General features: G+C 38.6%; 1 protein-coding gene across 3 annotated transcripts in view; it reads left to right on the top strand.

The window, feature by feature from the left end:
- The window catches only part of CFAP20DC (CFAP20 domain containing), a 312,336-nt gene that overhangs the window by 185,299 nt on the left and 105,483 nt on the right, over positions 1-21,554 (top strand). For all 3 annotated transcript variants that reach the window (XM_055135696.1, XM_055135697.1, XM_055135695.1), the window contains 3 exons: positions 5-118; positions 1,786-1,908; positions 5,114-5,457. In XM_055135696.1, coding sequence (XP_054991671.1) covers positions 5-118; positions 1,786-1,908; positions 5,114-5,457 — 581 coding nt within the window. The remainder of the gene's footprint in view (positions 1-4; positions 119-1,785; positions 1,909-5,113; positions 5,458-21,554) is intronic.

Below are 21,554 nucleotides of genomic sequence, written 5' to 3'. Positions count from 1 at the left end.
ATAGCCAATCTGCATATTATGCATCCACATCCCCCTCAAGAACCATCAGCAGATAAGAATAATAGCAGAAGATTACGGTTAAAAAGCACCAGCAGAGAAAGGACAGAGACGCCCAGCGGTACGGCACTAATTCAATACTATCTTATGTCTGTATATTATTCAGAGCAATAGGATCTCTCTCTGCAGGTTGTAAATTTTAAAGGATTATGAGCCAATTCATTTAAAATATAAATGCCTGTTCCATAGGGATTATTGAAATCAAATTTTCTGAAAAAGTATTGCTCTAGAGCCCTAACAAAGATTTGCTGGATTAAGTAGGCAGTACTGTTGAAATAAAGGACTTCCTATTTTTACTTTCAAAGACATCTGCTTAAATTATTGTTTTCAAAATATGGTCCAATTTATAGGAAGTTTCAACCTGCAGACTTTACTAAAACTGAACTTAACTCATAATTTTCATTTTAATTTGTGTCTCTGCCTTGTAAGTGGGTCCCTTTTCAGATTGCTTTTTACATTTACTGGTTCTCCCTTTGGATTCCCTGCCACCTGTCTAACAGAGGTAAAAATTTAAATTTTACAAGCAGTAAAGCATTAGATAATATAGGTGGCTATCACCATAATTTATTTAAATGTTGGATTTGAGCCAATTATGTATAGTTTTTTGACTATATACATTGGTCTAGCCTGAGTCTCTCCCAGAATCATGAACACATCTGTTAGCATTATTTCCCCAAATATAGAGTTCTTGAGTAGAAGGAAATTCAGTAGATTTTATATTATTTTACAAGATAAAAAGGAAAGATATACTTCTGCATTATGCCAATGTGGTTTAAAAGACATGCGGAGGGTCAAAGCTATAGTACAGCAAGTAAAGTGTTTGCCTTTCACACAGCTGACCCGGGTTCATTTCCTACACTACAAATGATCCCCTGAGCCCTGCCAGGAGTAATCCTTGAGCACAGAGCCTTGAAAAAGCCCTGAGAACCACTTGCTGTGGCCCAAAAACCAAAGGAAAAAAAAAAAGATTTAGTAAGAATCTTAATTTGAGAAAAACACACTTCTCTTGAGTTGGAGGCAAAGGAAAAATTAATAAAGCCCTTTACATCATGGATTATGAATTTGTGAATTATGAAGTCCATCAGAATTTGAGACAGGCTTCCAACCATGGACCAACCTTGGGATAAGAGACCACTATGACAGTGATTGGAAGGGGTCACTCTGGATGGGAGATGTTTCTGAAAGTGGATAAAGGACCAAACATGATGGTCTCTCAGTATCTGTATTGCAAACCATAATGCCCAAAAGGAGAGAAAGAAAGAGAGAGAGAGAGAGAGAGAGAGAGAGAAAGTCCCTACCATAGAGGCAGTCTGGAAAAGAGGGATGGCGGGAGGGATACTGGGGACATTGGTGGTGGGAAGTGTACTGGGGGCGGGATGGGTGTTGGAACATTGTATGACAGAAACCCTATCAAGAAAGCTTTGTAACTGTGTATCTCACAATGATTCAATAAAAAAAGAAATTTTTCTTCAAAAAAATAAATAAATAAAATGTTCCCATGCAGATATCAAGGAATTTTAAGATGAACTTCTACAAAAATGCAGCTTAGTTCATCTTAAAACATTCTCCTGGGCGGGGGGCGGGGGGAGCAAAACAGGAACACTTGGAACATAATCTGTATTGTCACTTCAAACAGAAAAGAATGCTGTATAAATAATAGCATTGTTTTAAAATTAATTATGAATTTCAAAAGAAGTAATATAGTGGTAAATATTTTATCTAATAAAGGCAGATCTTCAAGAAATAACAGGAATGAAAATGAAGAAACAACTAACCCCGCCACTGTGTCCCAGCAACAAGAAGAAACATCTCAGCCCAGCACAGTGAAACCCCAGTCTCCTGACCAAGCAGGTTGGCATCTTTATTATATCATAAAAGTTTATAATTAATAATAAAATATGAATCTGCCAAATATTTCAAAGCTGATCACTCTGAAAACTTGCCCTATTCTATGCTAAAATCACTTGGTTTTGCAAATCACCTTTTAATCTCAATTTTATGTCAAACTTTACTGAATGAAAAGTATTTGGAGGGTGCCAGAGTGATAGTACAGCAGATAGTACAGTTATTTTCTTGCACACAGCCGACCTGGGTTCAATCCCTGGCACCCCATATGGCCCTCAAACCTACCAGGAGTGATCTCTGAGCACAGAGCCAGGAGTAAGTAAGCCTTGAGCATCACCAGGTGTGGCTCCCAAAAAAAAAAAAGGGAAAGAAATAAAGAGAGGAGGGGAAGGGAGAGAGGGAGAAAGGGAAGGGGAAGGGGGGGGAGGAGGGAGGGAGGGAGGGAGGAAGGAAGGAAGGAAGGAAGGAAGGAAGGAAGGAAGGAAGGAAGGAAGGAAGGAAGGAAGGAAGGAAGGAAGGAAGGAAGGAAGGAAGGAAGGAAGGAAGGAAGGAAGGAAGGAAGGAAGGAAGGAAGGAAGGAGGAAATTTTCAAACTGATGGTTTCTCATGACATTATTGCCCTTCCCTGAGATTCCCAGTTGTTGCATTCCTCTGGCCCTCTTTCTAGTGGAAATGGTTGTAGATAGAACATTGAGTCCATCATCATATTTGGCCTAGCAGGTGTGTGGTACTTTTACAAAAGCAAATTGTTTTTGAGCAGGAGAAAAGGAAAATAAATGAAAATTGTTTGTAGTTTGTCAGTCTTATTTATGCAATGTTGAAACCTTCATTAAAATGTTAGGTGCAATTAGTGTCTCTAGCATAAATCTGACTGTGTAGAAAAACTAATTAGATGTTTAGGTGATCATTCTTGCATTTATCTTGTTTGCTGCAATATTGTGATTACATAGTAATTTACATATTTTCCTAAGAAAACACACCAAATTATTCATTACAATTGATATGAAAATACTTGAGGTAAAACTACAAATTCCAAAAAAATCATGAGGTTGTGAGATAATTAGTTTCTTTAGAGTAGAAATGGCTCCATTTACTTTTTTCCCTTCATGCTTTCCCTTTGTTTTTGTTGCTGTGATGGGGATTACACCCACTTTGTTCTAGGTTTGCTGGGGGTCAAACATTTGGTCATGATGCCTGTGAGGGTTTAACACATTTTAATTGCTGTAGTTAGTGCCAACAGGATCCCATAGCACATCGGGTAATACCTAGGATCAAACTCCAGCCTTAACCTGTCAGGCAGGTGCTCTACTACATGACTCAAATCCCAAGGCTTTACATTTACTTATGACAGTTTATGTTTAGCAGCAGACAATGCAAATGGTTTAATTGTGTAATGAAGATATTCAGCATATTTTCCTCCAATTTTCTTTACATATCCATATACATCTTACAGCACTCTGCTTTGTTTGCAAGGCACTTCCATGTGCTTATTAGCACTGTGCAAAACTGGTTTTCTGCCCTTCTCATAAAGAACAATCAATGAACATAGTCATCTCACATGCCTGCAGTGGCACTCTTTCAGGAGCCTCCACATGCCATGTGATGGTGGGCAGATCAGATTCAGTGTACCTTGACTGTATATACAAACCTACAGACTCAGTTGCTAAACATATGAAAGACTTGCCCTAATCAGTTCCTCTAGGAAATTACATTTACTGTCCTTTTTATGGGTAAGTTTTAGTATACAGGAGTCTCAAGAAGTAGGTGAATTATGATGAATAAAAATTTTTGCACAGTGAATGTAATTTTTAAAGTGTTTTATTGCTTTTTTATTATCTAGGTTTTAGCATTTCAAGTAGCAACTTTAGATGTCTCTCAGTTACTTTTTGTGTAATGAGAAATATAACAAAATTCAAGAGTCAGAGAAAAAAATTACCCACTTTAGGATCTAGAGAGATAGTACAACGGGTAAGGCACTTGCCTGACACAAGACTGATATTGGTTTAATCCCTTGGTTTAATCCCTGTATGGTCCCCTGAGCCCACCTATATAGGTCCAGAACACTGCCAGGTGATACCTCCCCCCAAAAAATCAAAAACAACAACAAAACTACTCCCTTCACATTGTATTTCTGCAGAACACAGATTCATGTATGATTTTTAGCATTCACATAATGCAGCAAAAGCAAATTTTTTGTTTGATTTTGGGATACACACCTGGTAGTGCCTCGGTGCTCAGGGCACCATATGCAGTGCCATCGATTAAACCAGAGTTGACCTCATGCAAGGCAAGTGCTTTAATACCTATACTCTCACTCCGAAAATTGTAAAAAAAAAAATATGATAAGTTTAGAAGATGCTCAATTATTTTCTTGCTCTTCTTCTAAAGAAAAAAGTAAAAATGCTTCAAAGGTAAATTTCAGAATTATCATTTATCCCTAGATTATAGTTATAAAATCTATTTCAATACTGACCTAATTTTCTTAATTTAAGTTATGTTAAAATATATATATATATGTATATATATATAAATATTTCAAAGAAAATATTTACTTTTCTCTGCAGGAAAAAAAATTCACATCAAAGCTTTCTCTTTTAGAATTAAGCATAGAGGTCTTTCTTCACTAGTACAGTGAACTTACCAGTCATATTAAAAGTATTTCTCAGAATTTACTATCACTTGGAAAGTCTACTCAGTTTAGTCAGTGAATGTATCTGTTTCCAGAGTACAGAGGAAAGAACTGTTAACCTTTTCATAGTTTTCTCTTCTGCATGATTCATAATTTGAACAATACTGTTACTTTGTTTAAAGAAGATTGTTGAAATTCACTTCCTCCTGCAGTTAAAAGAAATACTTAAAACACTTAAACTTTGGGAGATCCCCCACCCCCACTTCCTTGGAATGTCAGATTAATGAGGCTGTACTATAAGGAGCTTGCTGTGAGACAGGTGATAATTATTTCAGACTTACAAATTTCCTGGCCAGTGTTTTACTCAGATGAAGAGGAAGTGTAAATTATTTGCCCATAGCTATAGGCACTAATCAATGAGTTAAATGTCTAGCAGCTTGTAAGATAGCAGATAAATTGCCTTCTGTGACTTTTTGCATTATTTGATAAATCTCTATTACAATAACCAGTTTTACCGTACTTGTCTAAAATAACAAATATGAAAGACTAATCTAATTTTTGTCATCTTTTCAAAAATATCAGATGAATGGATATTTCCTAAAAAGGGTGATCACCTTCTCCATTTGGCATCCAGTGGACAGTCTCTGCTCCTGAATGATGATGATTCCTGCTACACTGCACACCTGTGGCAGGAAAACAGCAAGGAAAATGAGCTTGACCAACAGGCAGAGGAAACCCAGATTGTGCCAATAGACATTTTTACTTTTTCATCAAGGCCACGGTCAGCACCCCACGGGAAGACTCAGAGTATGTCTCCAGAGAGTGGCCCGCTTATTTTAGATCTAAACAAGGATACCGATACCAGCGTGACAAAGACAGACACCCAACTGGAAGATGATTTCTATGGCAGTGACTGCAGCGAAGAGGTACATTGCTTGATGAGTGATATAGTTTTAAAATCACAGTTGTTCCATTAGTCTCAGTATGCACTAAAAACAAGTTGAAAAGAAAGAGAGGAAATCAACTGCTATTTATAAAAAGGCAGCAGATTGCGATGTCAGTCAACAGTTGCCTCGGGTTGTTATGGCAACTAAATTGCTGCCTTTTTTATTAACAGTCAGCCGATTTCATTTTTAATTATGGAAAGTAGTCTTAAAGTTTGGTTTGTGGTTTTCATTTTAGTCTTTGTCTCACAGGATGAGAAATAATATGCAGTTTAGTTATATGATAGCAAGACCAGTAAAACATTGAGAACACATTGTTCAAGATCTCTGGGGAACTTGCACTGCTGTTGCTAAGCATTCTGAATTGGCGCTTTTCTGGCTCCCTTTCTCCCCTACCATCTTTTCACCTTAGACCTATTAGGACTCATTATTTTCCATATGGTCCCTGAATTTCAAGAGTTGTGCCAATTAAAGTTTAGATAATGAATCATGGATTAGTGCTGGGACTTACCTTACAGGAGGTCTTCTGTTTGCAATTATTTAGAATATAAATCTATCTTATAAATTAGTAAAATCATACAAACTTTAGAAAACTTACTAAAAATTAAAATGAATGTATTATAAAACATTGTTGAGAATGTAATGCATAACTCTTTCCCCAGGTGAGATGAACTTACTAGTGAAATTTCTGTAGTTTTATTATTCAATACTATACTCACATTTTCTAGAAAATATTTTGGAAAAAAATTGCCCTCAAGTTATGGATTAACAAAATTATTTAAATAATTTTATGTAGAAATTACAGAAATAATTAGAAAACATGTATACTTACAGCCTGTTTTTAATATATATAACAGATAATAATCTCTTTTTGGACACTGGGGTATAGACTCAGCCCATAGCTTCACCCTTCAGAACCAGTTGAGAATGTGTTGAAATTTTTTAGACACTCATTATGGCTTTGTGCAACTTTTAATGAGTTTCTCCGGCATAAGACATGAGGAAATTCTTTACTCATAATACTCTTTTTTTCTGAGTGTCATGAAGCTTATTAATCATACCAAACATTAAACTATTATAAAACCTTTTATGCATAAACATTATATTTGAGCCAGCATTTTAAATGTGCCAGTGGATATCTTTATCCTTTCACCTGGAATAACATGAAACTTTAAAAACTACAAACTCGGCATTTATCTTAGCAACTATTATTTCCTCATTCCAGCTGTTAATTCTTTTAAAAGTATTAATTGGCTAATATTATATTCAGTCATGCCATCTTTGTTTGTTTGGGGGCCACACCTAGTGGTGCTCCAGCCTTACTCCTGGCTCTCTGTTCAGGGGTCACTACTGATTATGCTCAGGGAAACGTATGTGGTCCCAGGAGTCCAACTGGAGTCAGCACTATGCAAAGGAAGTGCCTTACCCACTATACAGTCTCTCCAACTGATACCATTTTATTAATCAGATAGGCTTGTCCCCTTCTCACGTGCATGGAACCATCTTCATTACCTAACCCAAACAAAGTACGAATCTGATGAAAATATAATGACTGGTGAAAAAGAACAGGTCACTGGAAAACTGTGGCAAGTATTTTAGGGAAGCTATCCTTGAAATACCACCTTAGGAGCTTACTTATTCCATAAAAAGATAAACTTAAGAAAAAGCAATAGCACTTCTTAGGAAAGTAAAGAATTCTGGCTAGTACTGAACATTTTGATTTCTTATCACTTTTTATACTCTCTTCTGCTCTAACTACTCAACTTCTGACATCCTTCAACATTTATAATGCAGACCTGTACTTATCTCCAGGTATATAAAGTTGAAAAGAAAGTCATCCTGCCTTACCCGAACTCACACTGGCCTAGCTCTCTCGTCACTTCTGTGCAGTGACCAATGAATGAACAAGGCATATAACTAGAGTAGTGAAACCATCTCAGATTTAGCAGGAATCTACTGAAAGTGGCAGAAGGGCAGAAAAGCCTTATCATACAAAGGAAGCTTATAGGTGAAATTCAAAACATGAAAGCTTTTTAACTATCTCACGGTCATTCAATAAAAAAATTTAAAGAAAAGGAAAAAGGTTTGCAGTTAAGAGCAAAGAAGATAACAAAATACTAACTAAAGCAAAAAATACAGCTAACATAAATGCCAAGCTATATTTTGAACAAGTTTTAGAATATCTAGCAATCCCTCTATCAGACTGGGCTTGTTTTGGGGTTTTTTTTTTTGGGGGGGGGGTTTGTAAATTATTTTCTGGTAGCATTGCTTCTTCTCTTTGACCATAAATCACTGAGAAATTATATCACATACACATAATGTTTATTTGCATATTATCCTCGAAGAAAAAATTGGTTTTGTAAATTTAAGCTTTTGTACATAGTTTTATTGTTTTGCAATATCATATCATTAGTGTAAAAAACACGCAACCCGGAGATCCTTCTTGCAGCGATTTATTCAGGGACCTTCACATGCATTGGGAAGGAGGGAAATGGGAAAGAGGAGAAACGGGGGGGGGGGGGGGGGCCGGGGGGGGACTTTGAATAATATTCAAAGCCAATTAAATCTCAATTGCAAACGAGGAGGAGCCCCTAGCTAGGTGACTTCCCCCCTTTTATCCCTCTTGCTGCTTGTTTATGCCCAAGTGTCTACAGCTGATAGGCTAGTTACACCTTGTGGGCGTGACAGGACATCCTGTTTCCTTATTAGGAGTTGTTTTCGAAGCACGGTGCAATTAACAAGAAACAGGTGTTGTTTACGAAAATAAAATGCTAGGCACAAAAGGTTCAATAACAATAGCAGAACACCTATTCTCTAGGACAGATACTCTTTCAGCAGGACCCATCAATGATGAAATCCCATGGTTGTGTTTCTCCTCTCCTTGTCCAACAAACATATGAGCATTCATAATATTAATCGTTTTGTATGGGCATAGCAAGAGATGCATTAAACTTTTAGAATTGCTCTCCTGGGGTCATCTCAATCTCAGACTACAGTGCCCAGGCCAGATTAGTCTTTCCTATCCCTAGCAGGGTCCTAGTCTCATCATTACTTTAAGATCATGACAGCACTTGTCCATGATCAGACTCTTAACTTATAGTTAAGAATGAGGCACTTTGGCCAGGCCCATTTTGATGCCAGGGTAGCACATAACTTACTGCTTGCCCTGGGTCCGTCTCGTCCCCCGTTGGGACCCTGCCTTTTAGAGGGCTAGGAACTGAGGGCAACCAAGGCTGCAGTCAAGAAAGCAGATGCCTGGGAATTAATAATATTCAAAGCCAATTAAATCTCAATTGCAAAGGCATATTAATAAATGTCTTTCTTTGTCCATATAAAAAGGACTTGCTCTGAATAAGGTATGCAAAGGACTCAAGGAGAAGAGAAAGACATTATTTACAAGTCAACAGAACACTAAGAAAGAAGCTACAAATAAACACAGGAATGGAAGCACTGTGATGGGAGTAACCCAATAAACCTAAACTACCTGAATCTATGTAATCCTACAATTAGAGTAAAATAATTTTATTTAAAGAATATGGATTTATGTTAATCCATATTATTTAATCCAAATAGTGATGGATTAAAAAATAATAGTAAATTTTAAAATATTTTAGGACTGAAGCAATAACACAGTGGGTAAAACGTTTGCCTTGCACTCTGCCAACCCAGGTTTGATTCCTCCATCCCTCTCAGAGAGCCCAGCAACCTACCGAGAGTATCCTCCCCGCATGGCAGAGCCTGGCAAGCTACCCGTGATGAATTTGATATGCAAAAAAACAGTAACAACAGGTCTCACAATGGAGACGTTGCTGGTGCCCACTCGGCAAATCAATGAACAACGGGACTATAGTGCTACACAGTGCTACACATTAGAACTTTATAATTTGTAGTTAAGAGATGTTAGACTAGTGAGTATTTTTAAATTTTTTTTAATTTAAAATTAAAAACGGTTGGGCTTTCGCCTTTCACTCAGCCAACCCGAGTTTGATTCCTCCACCCCTCTCTGAGAGCCCGGCAAGCTACTGAGAGTATGGGACCCGAACGGCAGAGCCTGGCAAGCTACCCGTGCATGTTGGATATGCCAAAAACAGTAACAATAAGTCTCTCAATGAGAAACGTTACTGGTGCCTGCTCGAACAAATCGATGAGCAACGGGATGACAGTGACAGTGACAGTGTCCGTGTCTACAAGTTGTTTACTCGAGTCATCCTGAATAGAATAGTAAGACCACTAGATGAAGGACAACCATACGAGCAAGCTGGGTTCCAAAAAGGATTCAGCACAGTCGACCATATCCACACAGTGACCAAGCTCATTGAAATTTCGAGAGAGTTCAAGATGCCGCTCTGTCTAACGTTCATCGATTTAAAGAAGGCCTTTGATTCTGTTGAGACTGAAGCGGTCATCAAAGCCCTAGCCAAACAGGGTGTTCAAACTCAGTACATCAAGATCCTCCGAGAGCTGTATTGTGGATTCACCACCAGGATCTCACCATTCTACAAGTAAGTGATCGTTGATGTAAAGAGAGGGGTTCAGCAGGGTGATACCATTTCACTGAAACTCTTTAGTGCTACCCTCAAGAATGTCTTGCGACGACTGGAATGGGAAGGAATGGGAGTGAAGATAGACAGTCAGCAACTACACCACCTCCACTTTGCTGATGACATCGTTCTCATAACACCAAACATTAACCAAGCGGCACAAATGCTGGCCGACTTCGATCTCGGGTGTGGAAAGGTCGGACTGCAACCAACTGATTCTCAGCAAAACAATACTTATGAAAAACGAACTAGTCCCTGGTGGTCCATCTGCTCTCAATGGAATGAACATCTCCAAATGCAGCTGCTATGTGTACCTGGGTCAAGAACTCAACATGAGGAACGACTTGGCGCCAGAACTGTGCAGGAAGAAGAGAGCAGCTTGGAAAAAAAAAAAAGAAAAAGAAGAGAGCAGCTTGGAACACCTTCAAGAGCGTCGAAGAAGTGGTTAAGAGGACAAAGAATCTCCAGCTCCGGGCACATCTTTTTGACTCCACCATTCTTCCTGCACTAACATACGCCTCAGAGACCTGGGTCCTACAAACACAGGATGAGAACACTATTCGGGTATCCCAAAGAGGAATCGAAAGAGCTATGCTTGGAGTATCACATTTCACTCAAGTAAGAGAAGAAATCTGGAGTTCTGATCTCTGTTGAAGATCAAGAATCAGGGACTCTGTTTCATTTGCCAAGACGTCAAAAATCAGATGGACTGGACACATAATGCGATTCAGAGTTGACCTCTGACTAGAGCTGTTACTGACCGGATTCCACGGGACATCAAAAGACCGCATGGCCTCCCACCTACAAGATGATCAGACTTCTTTGTCAAAACCCTGAATGAATGGTTTGAGACTCTTCCTGTTCCTGGAGCGGGCAGATACCATTGGGCTATACTAGCATGAAACAGGGACGAATGGAGACGTTACTGGCGCCCGCTAAAGCAAATCGAAGATCAACAGGATGACAAGTGACAAATGACTCTTGGCTCTGCCCTCAGAGATCACTCCAGGCAAGTGTCAGAGCACCATATAATGTGCCAGAGTCAAACCCGGGTCGGCTGCATGCAAGGCCTACCCACTATACTATTGCTTTGGCCCTGCTGTTGAGTATTTTTAAATTAAATTAGATTTATTAAGTTGCAAAACTTGGCAAAAAAAATTATGTCATTATAATAGAGGAAAAATAGAGTACAGTGATAATAAAGATCCACTGATAAGCTTTTAGTAATACATTTTTGTAAATTTAGTTGTTAATAACTAATTAAGATGGAGAGATGGTACAGTAAGTAGGGCTCTTGCTTGCTTTGCACATGGCCAACCTGTTTTGATCCCTGGGACCCCATGTAGTCCTCCAAGCACCCCCAGGAGTAATCCCAGACCGCAGAGCCAAGACCAAGTTCTGAGCACCATTGCATGTTGCCCAGAAAACAAGCACTGTCTGTAGCACTGTCTAACCATTGTTCATCGATTTGCTCCAGCAGGCACCAATAATGTCTCTATCGTGAGACTTGTTGTTACTCTTTTTGGCATATCAAAAACAAAGAAAGTAAAAAAATTAAATAAGTAATTGACATGGGAGATCCTCATTAGCATGACACAAATGTAATTTTTTATATGCCTTTGACATAATCCTGTGCTTTTCTATATATTTTATTCCTTAGGCAACTAGACATACTAATATGCCTGATAATTTTATTTTTTTAATTTATTATTTTTATTAGTGAATCACCGTGAGGGTACAGTTACAGATTTACATATTTTAGTGCTTGTCTTTCAGTCATACAATGCTCAAGTAACCATCCCTTCACCAATGCCCATTCTTCACCACCGATGGTCCTAGTATCCCTCCCACACCCGAATCCCATCCCCCACCCCACCCTGCCTCTGTGGCAGGACATTCCCTTTCATTCTTTCTCTCCTTTTGGGTGTTGTGGTTTGCAATAGAGGTATTGAGTGGCCATCATGTTCAATTTATAGTCTACTCTCAGCACGCATCTCCCATCTTAAGCGGGTTGTCCAACCACACTTTACTTGGTGTTCCTTCGCTATCTGAGCTGCCTTTTCCCCCAGCATGTGAGGCCGGCTTCCAAGCCGTGGAGCAAACCTCCTGGTACTTATTTCTACTATTCTTGGGTGTTAGTCTCCCATTCTGTTATTTTATATTCCACCGATGAGTGCAATCTTTCTATGTCTGTCTCTCTCTTTCTGACTCATTTCACTTAGCATGATACTTTCCATGTTGATCCACTTACATGCAAAGTTCACAACTTCAAATGCCTGATAATTTTAAATTTTTCCTTCTTACTTAAGAAACACACTAACTAATTATATTTGGAATAGGCTATAAAATCAAATCTACTATGTAAAATGAATTTTCTTAGGAAAGCTATTAAAACTAAATGCTTTTCACACTATTCCAGCATCAAAAAAAGAAAAAAATGAAGCATGTTGCTATGATTATCTCACTGTATATTGTATGCCATTATTTCTAATATGATTTCCAATATGTAAATCCAGTATGAAACTTGAAAAAAATAATTATATCAGTATTTTATTACTCCCCTAATTTTCTAGATTAAAAATTAACTCTGGTCGACTCTCGATGTGCATCACATACCAAAGGAGATTTTTTTTGCAAGGCCAGGTAATTTGTCTTATGTAGCAAATTGGAACATTTGAGGGGAAAAGGCTATTTTGAATATAAATTATGTGGATTAACTATATACAGTATTCAAATTAGCTGGGAAGCTCACAAATCTTCTCTCCATATGACTCTGTGGAGACCTAAAAGGACACATTTACTAAAAACAGATGCAAGGACCATATTAGTCCTCCTCTCCATTTCCTGGTACTGATGCTTTCAAGTCACTTTTTATAGCACTCAGTAGTTAGGCTCTCTCTTTTTCTCCCGTTAGCATATATTTCTGCAATATACTACAACCACTCGCCCCTACATACTTGACGAATGATTTAAAATTATTTTCTCACACACACTAAAAAGAATATTTGTACCACATGAGGCTGCTTATATTTCTGTGTATCCTTTAAAAAGTTTAAATGTCAGTCGTGGTGGGAAAGTAGGAGGAAATATTTTGAATACATTGCCTTGCATTTTTATTTCTCTGTATTATGAATTTCAACATAGAATTCACTCAAAACCTATCAAGCAAATTTTATATTTATTCCCTGTGAGAAATCTTTCTGATCTTTTCACATAATACGTATATTTATAATTTGGTTTGATTTTGATCAGGTCTCCAACTGGGGCTCCTGGGTCCCCTCCCAGTGACTCTCACCAATCAGGACAGCAGTATAGTGCTAGGTCCCCAGTATGCAGCTCTGCTCAGACCCTGTGGGGTAGGGGACCACAAGAGCCACATCCAGCAGCACCCAGTGAACCAGCACTACCAGATCATACCCTTCGGTACTGGGGGGCTTCTAGGGCTACACATAGTGGTGCTATGTGTAGGGGCCATGCTATGCCACGTAAGGGAAGATATGAAATGTTCATCTCTTTTTTTAAGGTAGCATGATTTACAAAGTTTATTCATAATAGTTTCAAGTATACAATGTTCCAACGCTAATCCCACCGCCAATGTCAACTTCTCTCCACCAGTGTCCCTAATCCCTTGCCACTCCCCAGACTGCCTTTAAAAGGTACAATTTTATTTTGGTTTTTATAATTTGAGTTTCTGTTTACAGTATTATTGGCTCTGTGATTTAGATACAAACATTCACCACCCCAATACCCCACCGAGATGTCTGACACCCCTTACTCCTGCCCCTGTTATCTACTATCTGCCTCTTCTGACTTCTCGCCTCTATTTCTTTCCTTCCCTGCCTTTCACATTTGTATAATATTGTATCCAGGGTAATCTAGGTACCCCCTCTCTGATACATTGCATTCTCTTGTCCTGTTACTTTATCTATCACAGACAAGTGAAATCATCTGGTATTTGCCCTTCTTCCAACTTCCTTTACTTAGCATATCTTACTCCATTCAGTCTGCTTCCGATTGTATGATCTCATCATTCCTTGCTGCTGCAGTGTTCCATTGTGTATGCCACACCTTCACTATAAAGCATTTGTCTCCTTAGAAGAACAACTTGCAGCGTTTGCTAAGACACAACCATCTTTTTTTTATTTTTTTATTTTATTATATTGAATCACCGTGAGGAAAAAAAAATACAAAGCTTTCAGGTTTAGGTCTCAGTCATACAATGATTGAACCCCCATCCCTTCACCAGTGCACATGTTCCACCACCAAGAACCCCAATATATCCCCTCCCACCCAGCCCCCACCTAAGTAGCTAATGATCTTCATTTTATTCTCTATGCTTTGAATACATTCAATATTTCAATAGAGAACTCACTATTATTGTTTGGAATTTTCCCCCAACAATCAGGCCTGCTGAAAAGGCATCATTTAATAATTTCTTTTCATTGCTGAGAATGAAGATTCTGTGAGCTCGGTTTTGGATTTCTGATATTTTAGTTCAGTTCTAGATGCATGTCTGTAAGAAGCCGCTCTGGGTGCCAAAATGGGTTAGAAGAACTCTTGGATCATAGTCTGTACGAGCAGAGGGTCTGTTTCGAGAGCAGCAGCTCCGGAATCTTATCTGGGCCAAGGGCGTGCCAGTACCGCCCCATCCCATGATCACCTATGAACCACAGCATTGCAAAGTTCCTACCTCTGGGTAGAAGTCTTAGGGGGTGGCTCTCACCACTTGGATGATGCCGCCGCTGCCATTTTCCCCGCAGAAAAACAGCGACACAAACATCTTGATACCTTGCCTGTCAATATTTGGTTGGGGATAAAAAACCTTTGTTTTTTTTTTCAAGAAACACTTAAAGTGTTATCAGTTAAAAGAGCCTGAAATATAAATAGAAATGTATCCTATTTTTCTTGAACAAATAAGCTTTATAATTTCCAAAAGTATTCAAGTGCAGATGATGTGAAGTACATACAGACTCTGTTGTTTCTTCTATAATGTGTCCTTGAAGCATCATTGCCACAGGTAAAAATGTTTACAAAAATAACTTGTCCGTGATCTGAGAAGATAAAGCCTATGCTTTTCACTTTGTCAACCCTGGTTCAATCTTTGGCTCCAAATGATCCCTCAAGTATCACCAGGAGCAACCCTGGAGGCTCCGGGAACTGCTAAGGATGATCCTAATGGTTCATGGGCACTGTTAGCAATTGCTGGCACTGCAGAGCCTGACCTGAGCAGCTTTTATATTGACCATTGAACGCTAGGCCCAATTCATCAGGAACAACTGGGAGGACCCTGGGCCTCCAGAGTCCCACTTAAGAGGACCCCAAAAAGAATCTGTCCACTTCATGCAATGTTTGTTTCAAGCATGCTTTATTTTAGTTACATGTTAGAACAGCCTTCTTTCTTTTTTTTTTTTTTTTTTTATTTTTTTTTTTTTATTGAATCACCAAGTGGAGGGTTACAAAGTTCTCAGGATTATGTCAGTTATACAATATTCAAATACCCCTTCCTTCACCAGTGCCCATCTTACATTCCCAACCCCCCCAGTCTATCTGCCGCCCCCTCCCACCTCCCTAGTCCCCACCCTTATACGTGATAGGTTTCACTTCATTTGCGCTTATCTCGATTACATTCCATGTTTCAACACACAACTCACTACCGTTGCTGGGGTTTCCCCCCAAAAAGAAAAAGACAGTCCTATTGCCAATGAGGCATTTGATAATTCTCCATTACTAAGCATATAGAGATATTAAGTCCTGCTGTTTGTTACATAACTTTTCTTTTTCCCCCTTGCCCCGCGCCACCGAGTTCACGCCTGTTTAGTAATCGCCACGCTGTCTGACAAAGGGAAAAAAACCCGAAGAGGATGGTTATTTCCCGTCATCAGCCGGCGTGGGGCTCTGGCTTAGTTGATAGTCTAGTAGGGTGTCTGGAAGCAGTTTCTGGAACCAAAGCTCTTGCGCTGATATCGGCTCCGGCTCGAGATACCACCAGCGTCCCGCTGGTCCATGTACCTAATTTTTCCCCTTATTTCCCATTCCCACGCCACCAGGTCTGTTTGCTTAATGGACATCACACTATGTTTGACACCACGCCACGTTTCTTCCCGAGAAAGAAGGATATTTCTTCTCAGCCAGCGTGGGGATATAGCTTAGTTCAGTCTAGAGAGATGGCTACCATTTTCATTGCCTTCAATATTTCAACAAAATACTTACTATTCTTGTTAGGAACACCCACAAAAGTCCGACCCATTAAGAAGGAACCATTACATACTGCTGATACTAAGATGACATTAAGTCGCGCGGCCGCGGCAGCGGCCGCGCGGTTTTGGGTTTCAGAACAGCCTTCTTTCATTAGTTTATAAACTAGTTAGTGCTTTATAAGATCGTTGTCAATTACTCTTGCCTACCCCAGAGAGAACTATATTATTTTAGTAGTTTTCTATAAATTCAAGTAATGGAAGAATATTTACTTCTTTCAAATGGTTTTTAGTAAAAACTAATAAGATGAATCTTAAAGTATTTTTAAGTGGCCTAGCATGTTATCAAAGAAATTATTTTTGATAGTTAAGACTACCAGAGAGATCATTAAGCTTTGCACATGGCCAACCCCAGTTATATCCCCAACACCATATATGGTCCCCTGAACTGCACCAAGGGTGACTCCTAAAAGCACTGAGCACCACTGGGTGTCACTCTAAATAAAAAAAAAAAAGGAAAAAAACTTTAAAAATATAAAAAATATATAAAGATAAAAACATTATTTGACTTTATTCTGAATAATATCTTTAGCTGTATTGTGCAAATAAACTGCTTTTTAGTTGACGATAGAATTATTTGCCTGTATCATCGCTATTGACTGATAATACTTTCATCAAAAAAGTTTAGTCAGTTCACACATGTAGTCTCTAAAATATTGGCCAAAAAAAGAATTCTTGTTGACTTGATCTTCATCTCAAATTCAAAACTGCCACTAAAAATGTTTTGGAAGATTGCAGCCATGTCTGTCACAAAACTTTTAAGAATTTTCACTGTCTTTTTTCACAATGGACTCCATTAAAAGATCAATTGAAATATAAATGAGTATGATCATCCACTTTTACAAAAGCTTTAACAGTTCTGTCCTGACTCACTCAGCATTAAAGTTTTAATACAAAGAGTCTGGGTCCCATCTGCTCCAAGTAGGTGGCCCTCAAGAGTCATTAAAATTATCTTTTTAAAATTACAACTCAGCAAGAGTCGTCCGTTTTGTGCATCAAAAAACTATTGTCCAAATGCCCATCTGCATGTCCTTTTAAGAAACAGTTTGACAGAGGAAGTATTGGCTCCTCGGGGAAATCATTCTCATCTTCTGCATACATATGCTGTGCTACAGTTAATCAGGCAGATTCTATTGATGTTCCTGGCACTGGGGCATGATTGAATATTTAACAAACAAATGTCTCTGAGTTCAGAAGACAAACAGATCAAGAGATTGGGGACTTTTAAAAATATATATTAAGTTAAAGCACAGGCATTTTTATATTTGCTCTTCTGAGAAACAGATGAACAGATGATTTGAATGTGAAAATGGCATGACAATTTCCTCTCCATTCTGACAAATTATATTCAGCTGCTATACAGGTTTTCAGTAGCTAGATAATAAACCAAAGGGGGGAAAGTGGTTGTTTTTAATCAGATCATAGCAAGCTAGCTTCTTAGACATATAATAAATGCGTCTGTTATATCTTATATGCAAATATAAATTCATCCAAAGACATATTGAGCCCAAATGAGTTACGCATGTGAAATCAATAAAAGTGTCATCTGTAATATAGGAACTTCTTCAATTTTTTTTCATTCACAGCCTCTTTTTTGTCTGAGAAATAATACACGGGCAAGGGCTGCCAGTAATAACTCGGATTCATTACATGTTTGATTTTGAATTAATTTTTGATCATTGCACATTCACAAACCTTTTACTGTTACTGTATTTTTTTTGCAACCTCCACATTCAGTTTCTCTACCCCAATAGAGTGACAGCCCACAGTTCTGGAAGCTGCAGGGTCGTCTGTCTTGGTAAGGCGATGATTACTAAAGATAGGAATAGGGTTGTACTAGTGTGCTGTTCCTAATAAATATTGAAGAATTTTTTTTTGTTTACTTCCTCTCTAAAAGAGGAGTTCAACCAACTTAAATCAAATACTTGCTCCCCCGTCTCTCACCCCTGGCAGCACCAAGAATCAGCTTGGAACTTCACATGGAAAGCGAATGCTCGACAATTGAGCACTATCCCTGGCCTCTTAAATCAAAGTATAATCTTCTCTATCATCTTGACTTTCTGATTTATTCTAGAATATGAAGTAACCCAGAATTTGACTCTGAGACAGCCAAAATTAGCATTTGTGCCCTGTGAAGATTTGCCAGTTATATTTAAAATAGCAGGGAAGCATATTACTGTGGAAATGCTCTACAACCAAGAAAGTGCTCACAGGAAACATGACTAAATCTGCCCCCTTCTCAGCCCATCTCCAAACTAGGGTGTATCTTGAAAAGATAGGAGATTGGGGCCGGAGAGATAGCACAGCGGATAGGGCGTTCGCCTTGCACGAGGCTGACCCAGGTTCGATTCCCAGCATCCCATATGGTCACCCAAGCACCGCCAAGAGTAATTCCTGAGTGCATGAGCCAGGAGTAACCCCTGTGCATCGCTGGGTGTTACCAAAAAAAAAAAAAAAAAGATAAGAGATTAATACATGTTCTTGTAAATATTTCTATATATGATCATCGTTCATGCCAAACAGAAAGAAATACGCTACGCCTGACTGAACTACCAGAAGAAATTTTTTTTTTAATTTTTTATTGAGTCACCATGTGGAAAGTTACAAAGTTTTTAGGTTTAAATCTCAGTTATACAATGCTCGAATACCCATCCCTTCACCAGTGCTCATATTCCACCACCAAGAATCCCAGTATAGCTCCACCCCGCCCCCCCACACCCCTAACTCCCCACGCCCCTAGCCCCCCCACCCTTAGCCCCCCCCCGCCTGTGTAACTAATAAATTTCACTTTACTTTCACTTTGATTGCATACAATATTTCAACAAAACTCACTATTATTGTTTGGAGAGTCTCTCCCCTAAAGTCAGACCTGCAGAAAAGGAAGCATTAGATAATTTGTTTTCCATTGCTGAGGATGAAGAGGTATGAGGTAGAGTGACCACACTTAGCGGCCTCTCAGTATTGGGTTTCTGTATTTTAGTATTTTAGTAACTAAGTCCAGAGAGATATCTGCCAGAAGTTGCATCGTTGCCAACTTGTACTTCTCAATTACATTATATTTCACATATGAGTGCAATCTTTCTATGTCTGTCTCTTTCTTTCTGACTCATTTCACTCAACATGATACTTTCCATGTTGATCCATTTATATGCAAATTTCATGACTTCATGTTTTCTGACAGCTACATAGTATTCCATTGTGTAGATGTACCAGAGTTTCTTTAACCAGTCATCTGTTTTGGGGCACTTTGGTTTTTTCCAGATTCTGGCTATTGTAAACAGTGCTGCAATGAACATAGAAATACATATGCCATCTCTACTATACCGTTTTGCCTCTCCGGGATATATTCCCAGGAGTGGTATTGCTGGGTCAAATGGAAGCTCAATTTCTAATTTTTTGAGAATCGTCCATATTGTTTTCCAAAAGGGCTGAACCAGTCGGCATTCCCACCAGCAGTGAAGAAGAGTCCCTTTCTCCCCGAATCCACGCCAACACCAGTTGCTTTTGTTTTTTGGGATGTGGGCCAGTCTCTGTGGTGTGAGATGATATCTCATGGTTGTTTTGATCTGCATTTCCCTGATGATTAGTGATGTGGAACATTTTCTCATGTGCCTCTGAGCCATTCGGATTTCTTCTTTAGGAAAGTTTCTATTAATTTCATCACCCCATTTTTTAATCGGGTTGGCAGTTTTCTTCTTGTGGAGTTCAACCAGTGCATTGTATATCCTTGTTATCAACCCTTTATCGGATGGGTACTGCGTAAATATCCTTTCCCATTCTGTAGATTGTCTTTGTACTTTGGTCTCTGTTTCTCTTGAGATGCAGAAGCTTTTATACTCTGACTCACCTATAGATAGACATACTTCTGAGAAAATGAGTTGATTTTTTTAAAGTATTTTAAATGATGCAGCAGTCATCTTATTTTCCATTTATTCTTCAAAATTCTCAATAGTCAGCTGAAACTTTCAAAATGACATTTTCTATCTTTCATGAAGTTAGTACTTTTGTAAGATCTATTATTCCACTTTATGTTTTTAAGATTTTTGACTCTTGAGGGCTGTGTTTATATTCTTTCTACCTGTTTATCTAACGTGTTGCCTTGGAAATGCAGTGCAGGAGCTTAATATTTATTGAAAGAATGTTCATTGCAAAATCTCCTGTCTTTTATATGCCCTATATGAAATGGAATTTCAGGGTAATTCAGGGATTTCAGCCCAAAGAATCATAATTACAACTTTTTTTTCCGGCTTAACTAGCCTATTTTGGGAACTGTAGAGATAATACAGTAGTAGGGTGCTTGCGTTGCATGTGGCTGACCTGGCTATGATCCCCAGCACCACATATGGCCTCCCAAAAGTGATCCCTGAGCATAGAGCCAGTAGTAAGCCCTGATCATCGCCAGGTGTAGCCTAAAAAAGCAAAATAGAAGTAGAGGCTATCTTTTCTTTATTTATTTTTGGGGAGGTGGGGGTGTAATCTCATAAATACCACTACCAAATGTATATAGTAATTATAGGTAATTAGAATGGAATAATTTTTATAGAAGACATAGAAGCTACTAGAATAAATATTGTAAACGTATCATTGGGTTTATGATCATACAGAATTTCAGGGTTTTAGTTTCATTTATCTGTGTACATATACTATTCACCATACTCATTACCAGTGTTCAAGTCCATCCTAAAACTTAAAGGTCCTTCTCACTTCCCTTCCCATTTTCCTCTGGTGACCTTCACAATTCTCACTGAACATGAATTAGTTGTTTGGTTTTTGATTTGAGGACCATACCCAGTGGTGTTCAGGGTTGAGCCCTTGAGTTAGTTTTACTGATATTTTGCCAGTTCATTTGCATGAGTGAAACTATCCAGTAAACTCTTATTTCAAAACTTACTGAGTTTTTGCAGAATTTGGGGGTGGGGATGACCAGGTCAAGCTGTGCTCAGGGGTCATCCCTGTGGTTCTCAAGGTATTACAGTGCTGGGAACTGAATCTGAGCCACCAGCATGCAAAAGATGTGCTCAATTACCCTTTGAGCTGTCTCTCCATCCCTCAGAACGAATTTTTAAATCTATTTCAGTTCTACCAGTATTTCTTTAAAACTGTAAGTTGGGAGATTTTTAATGTATTCTATTATTACCTTTTGTAAACCAGATGACCTTTTATTTATTTTTTCAAATCTCTATGAAACAAAAATTGCAAGGGTCATTGCTCTAACCCTTAATAGTTTAGAATTTTAGGCATTTGTGTCATGTCTCTGACACACTTTTCAGTTTTCTGCCTGAAG

The sequence above is a fragment of the Sorex araneus genome, chromosome 4 (assembly GCF_027595985.1).
Source record: "Sorex araneus isolate mSorAra2 chromosome 4, mSorAra2.pri, whole genome shotgun sequence".
Taxonomy (NCBI): Eukaryota; Metazoa; Chordata; class Mammalia; order Eulipotyphla; family Soricidae; genus Sorex; species Sorex araneus.
Note: the sequence above shows the minus strand (reverse complement) of the source record. Positions and strands in the feature narration are given on the sequence as shown.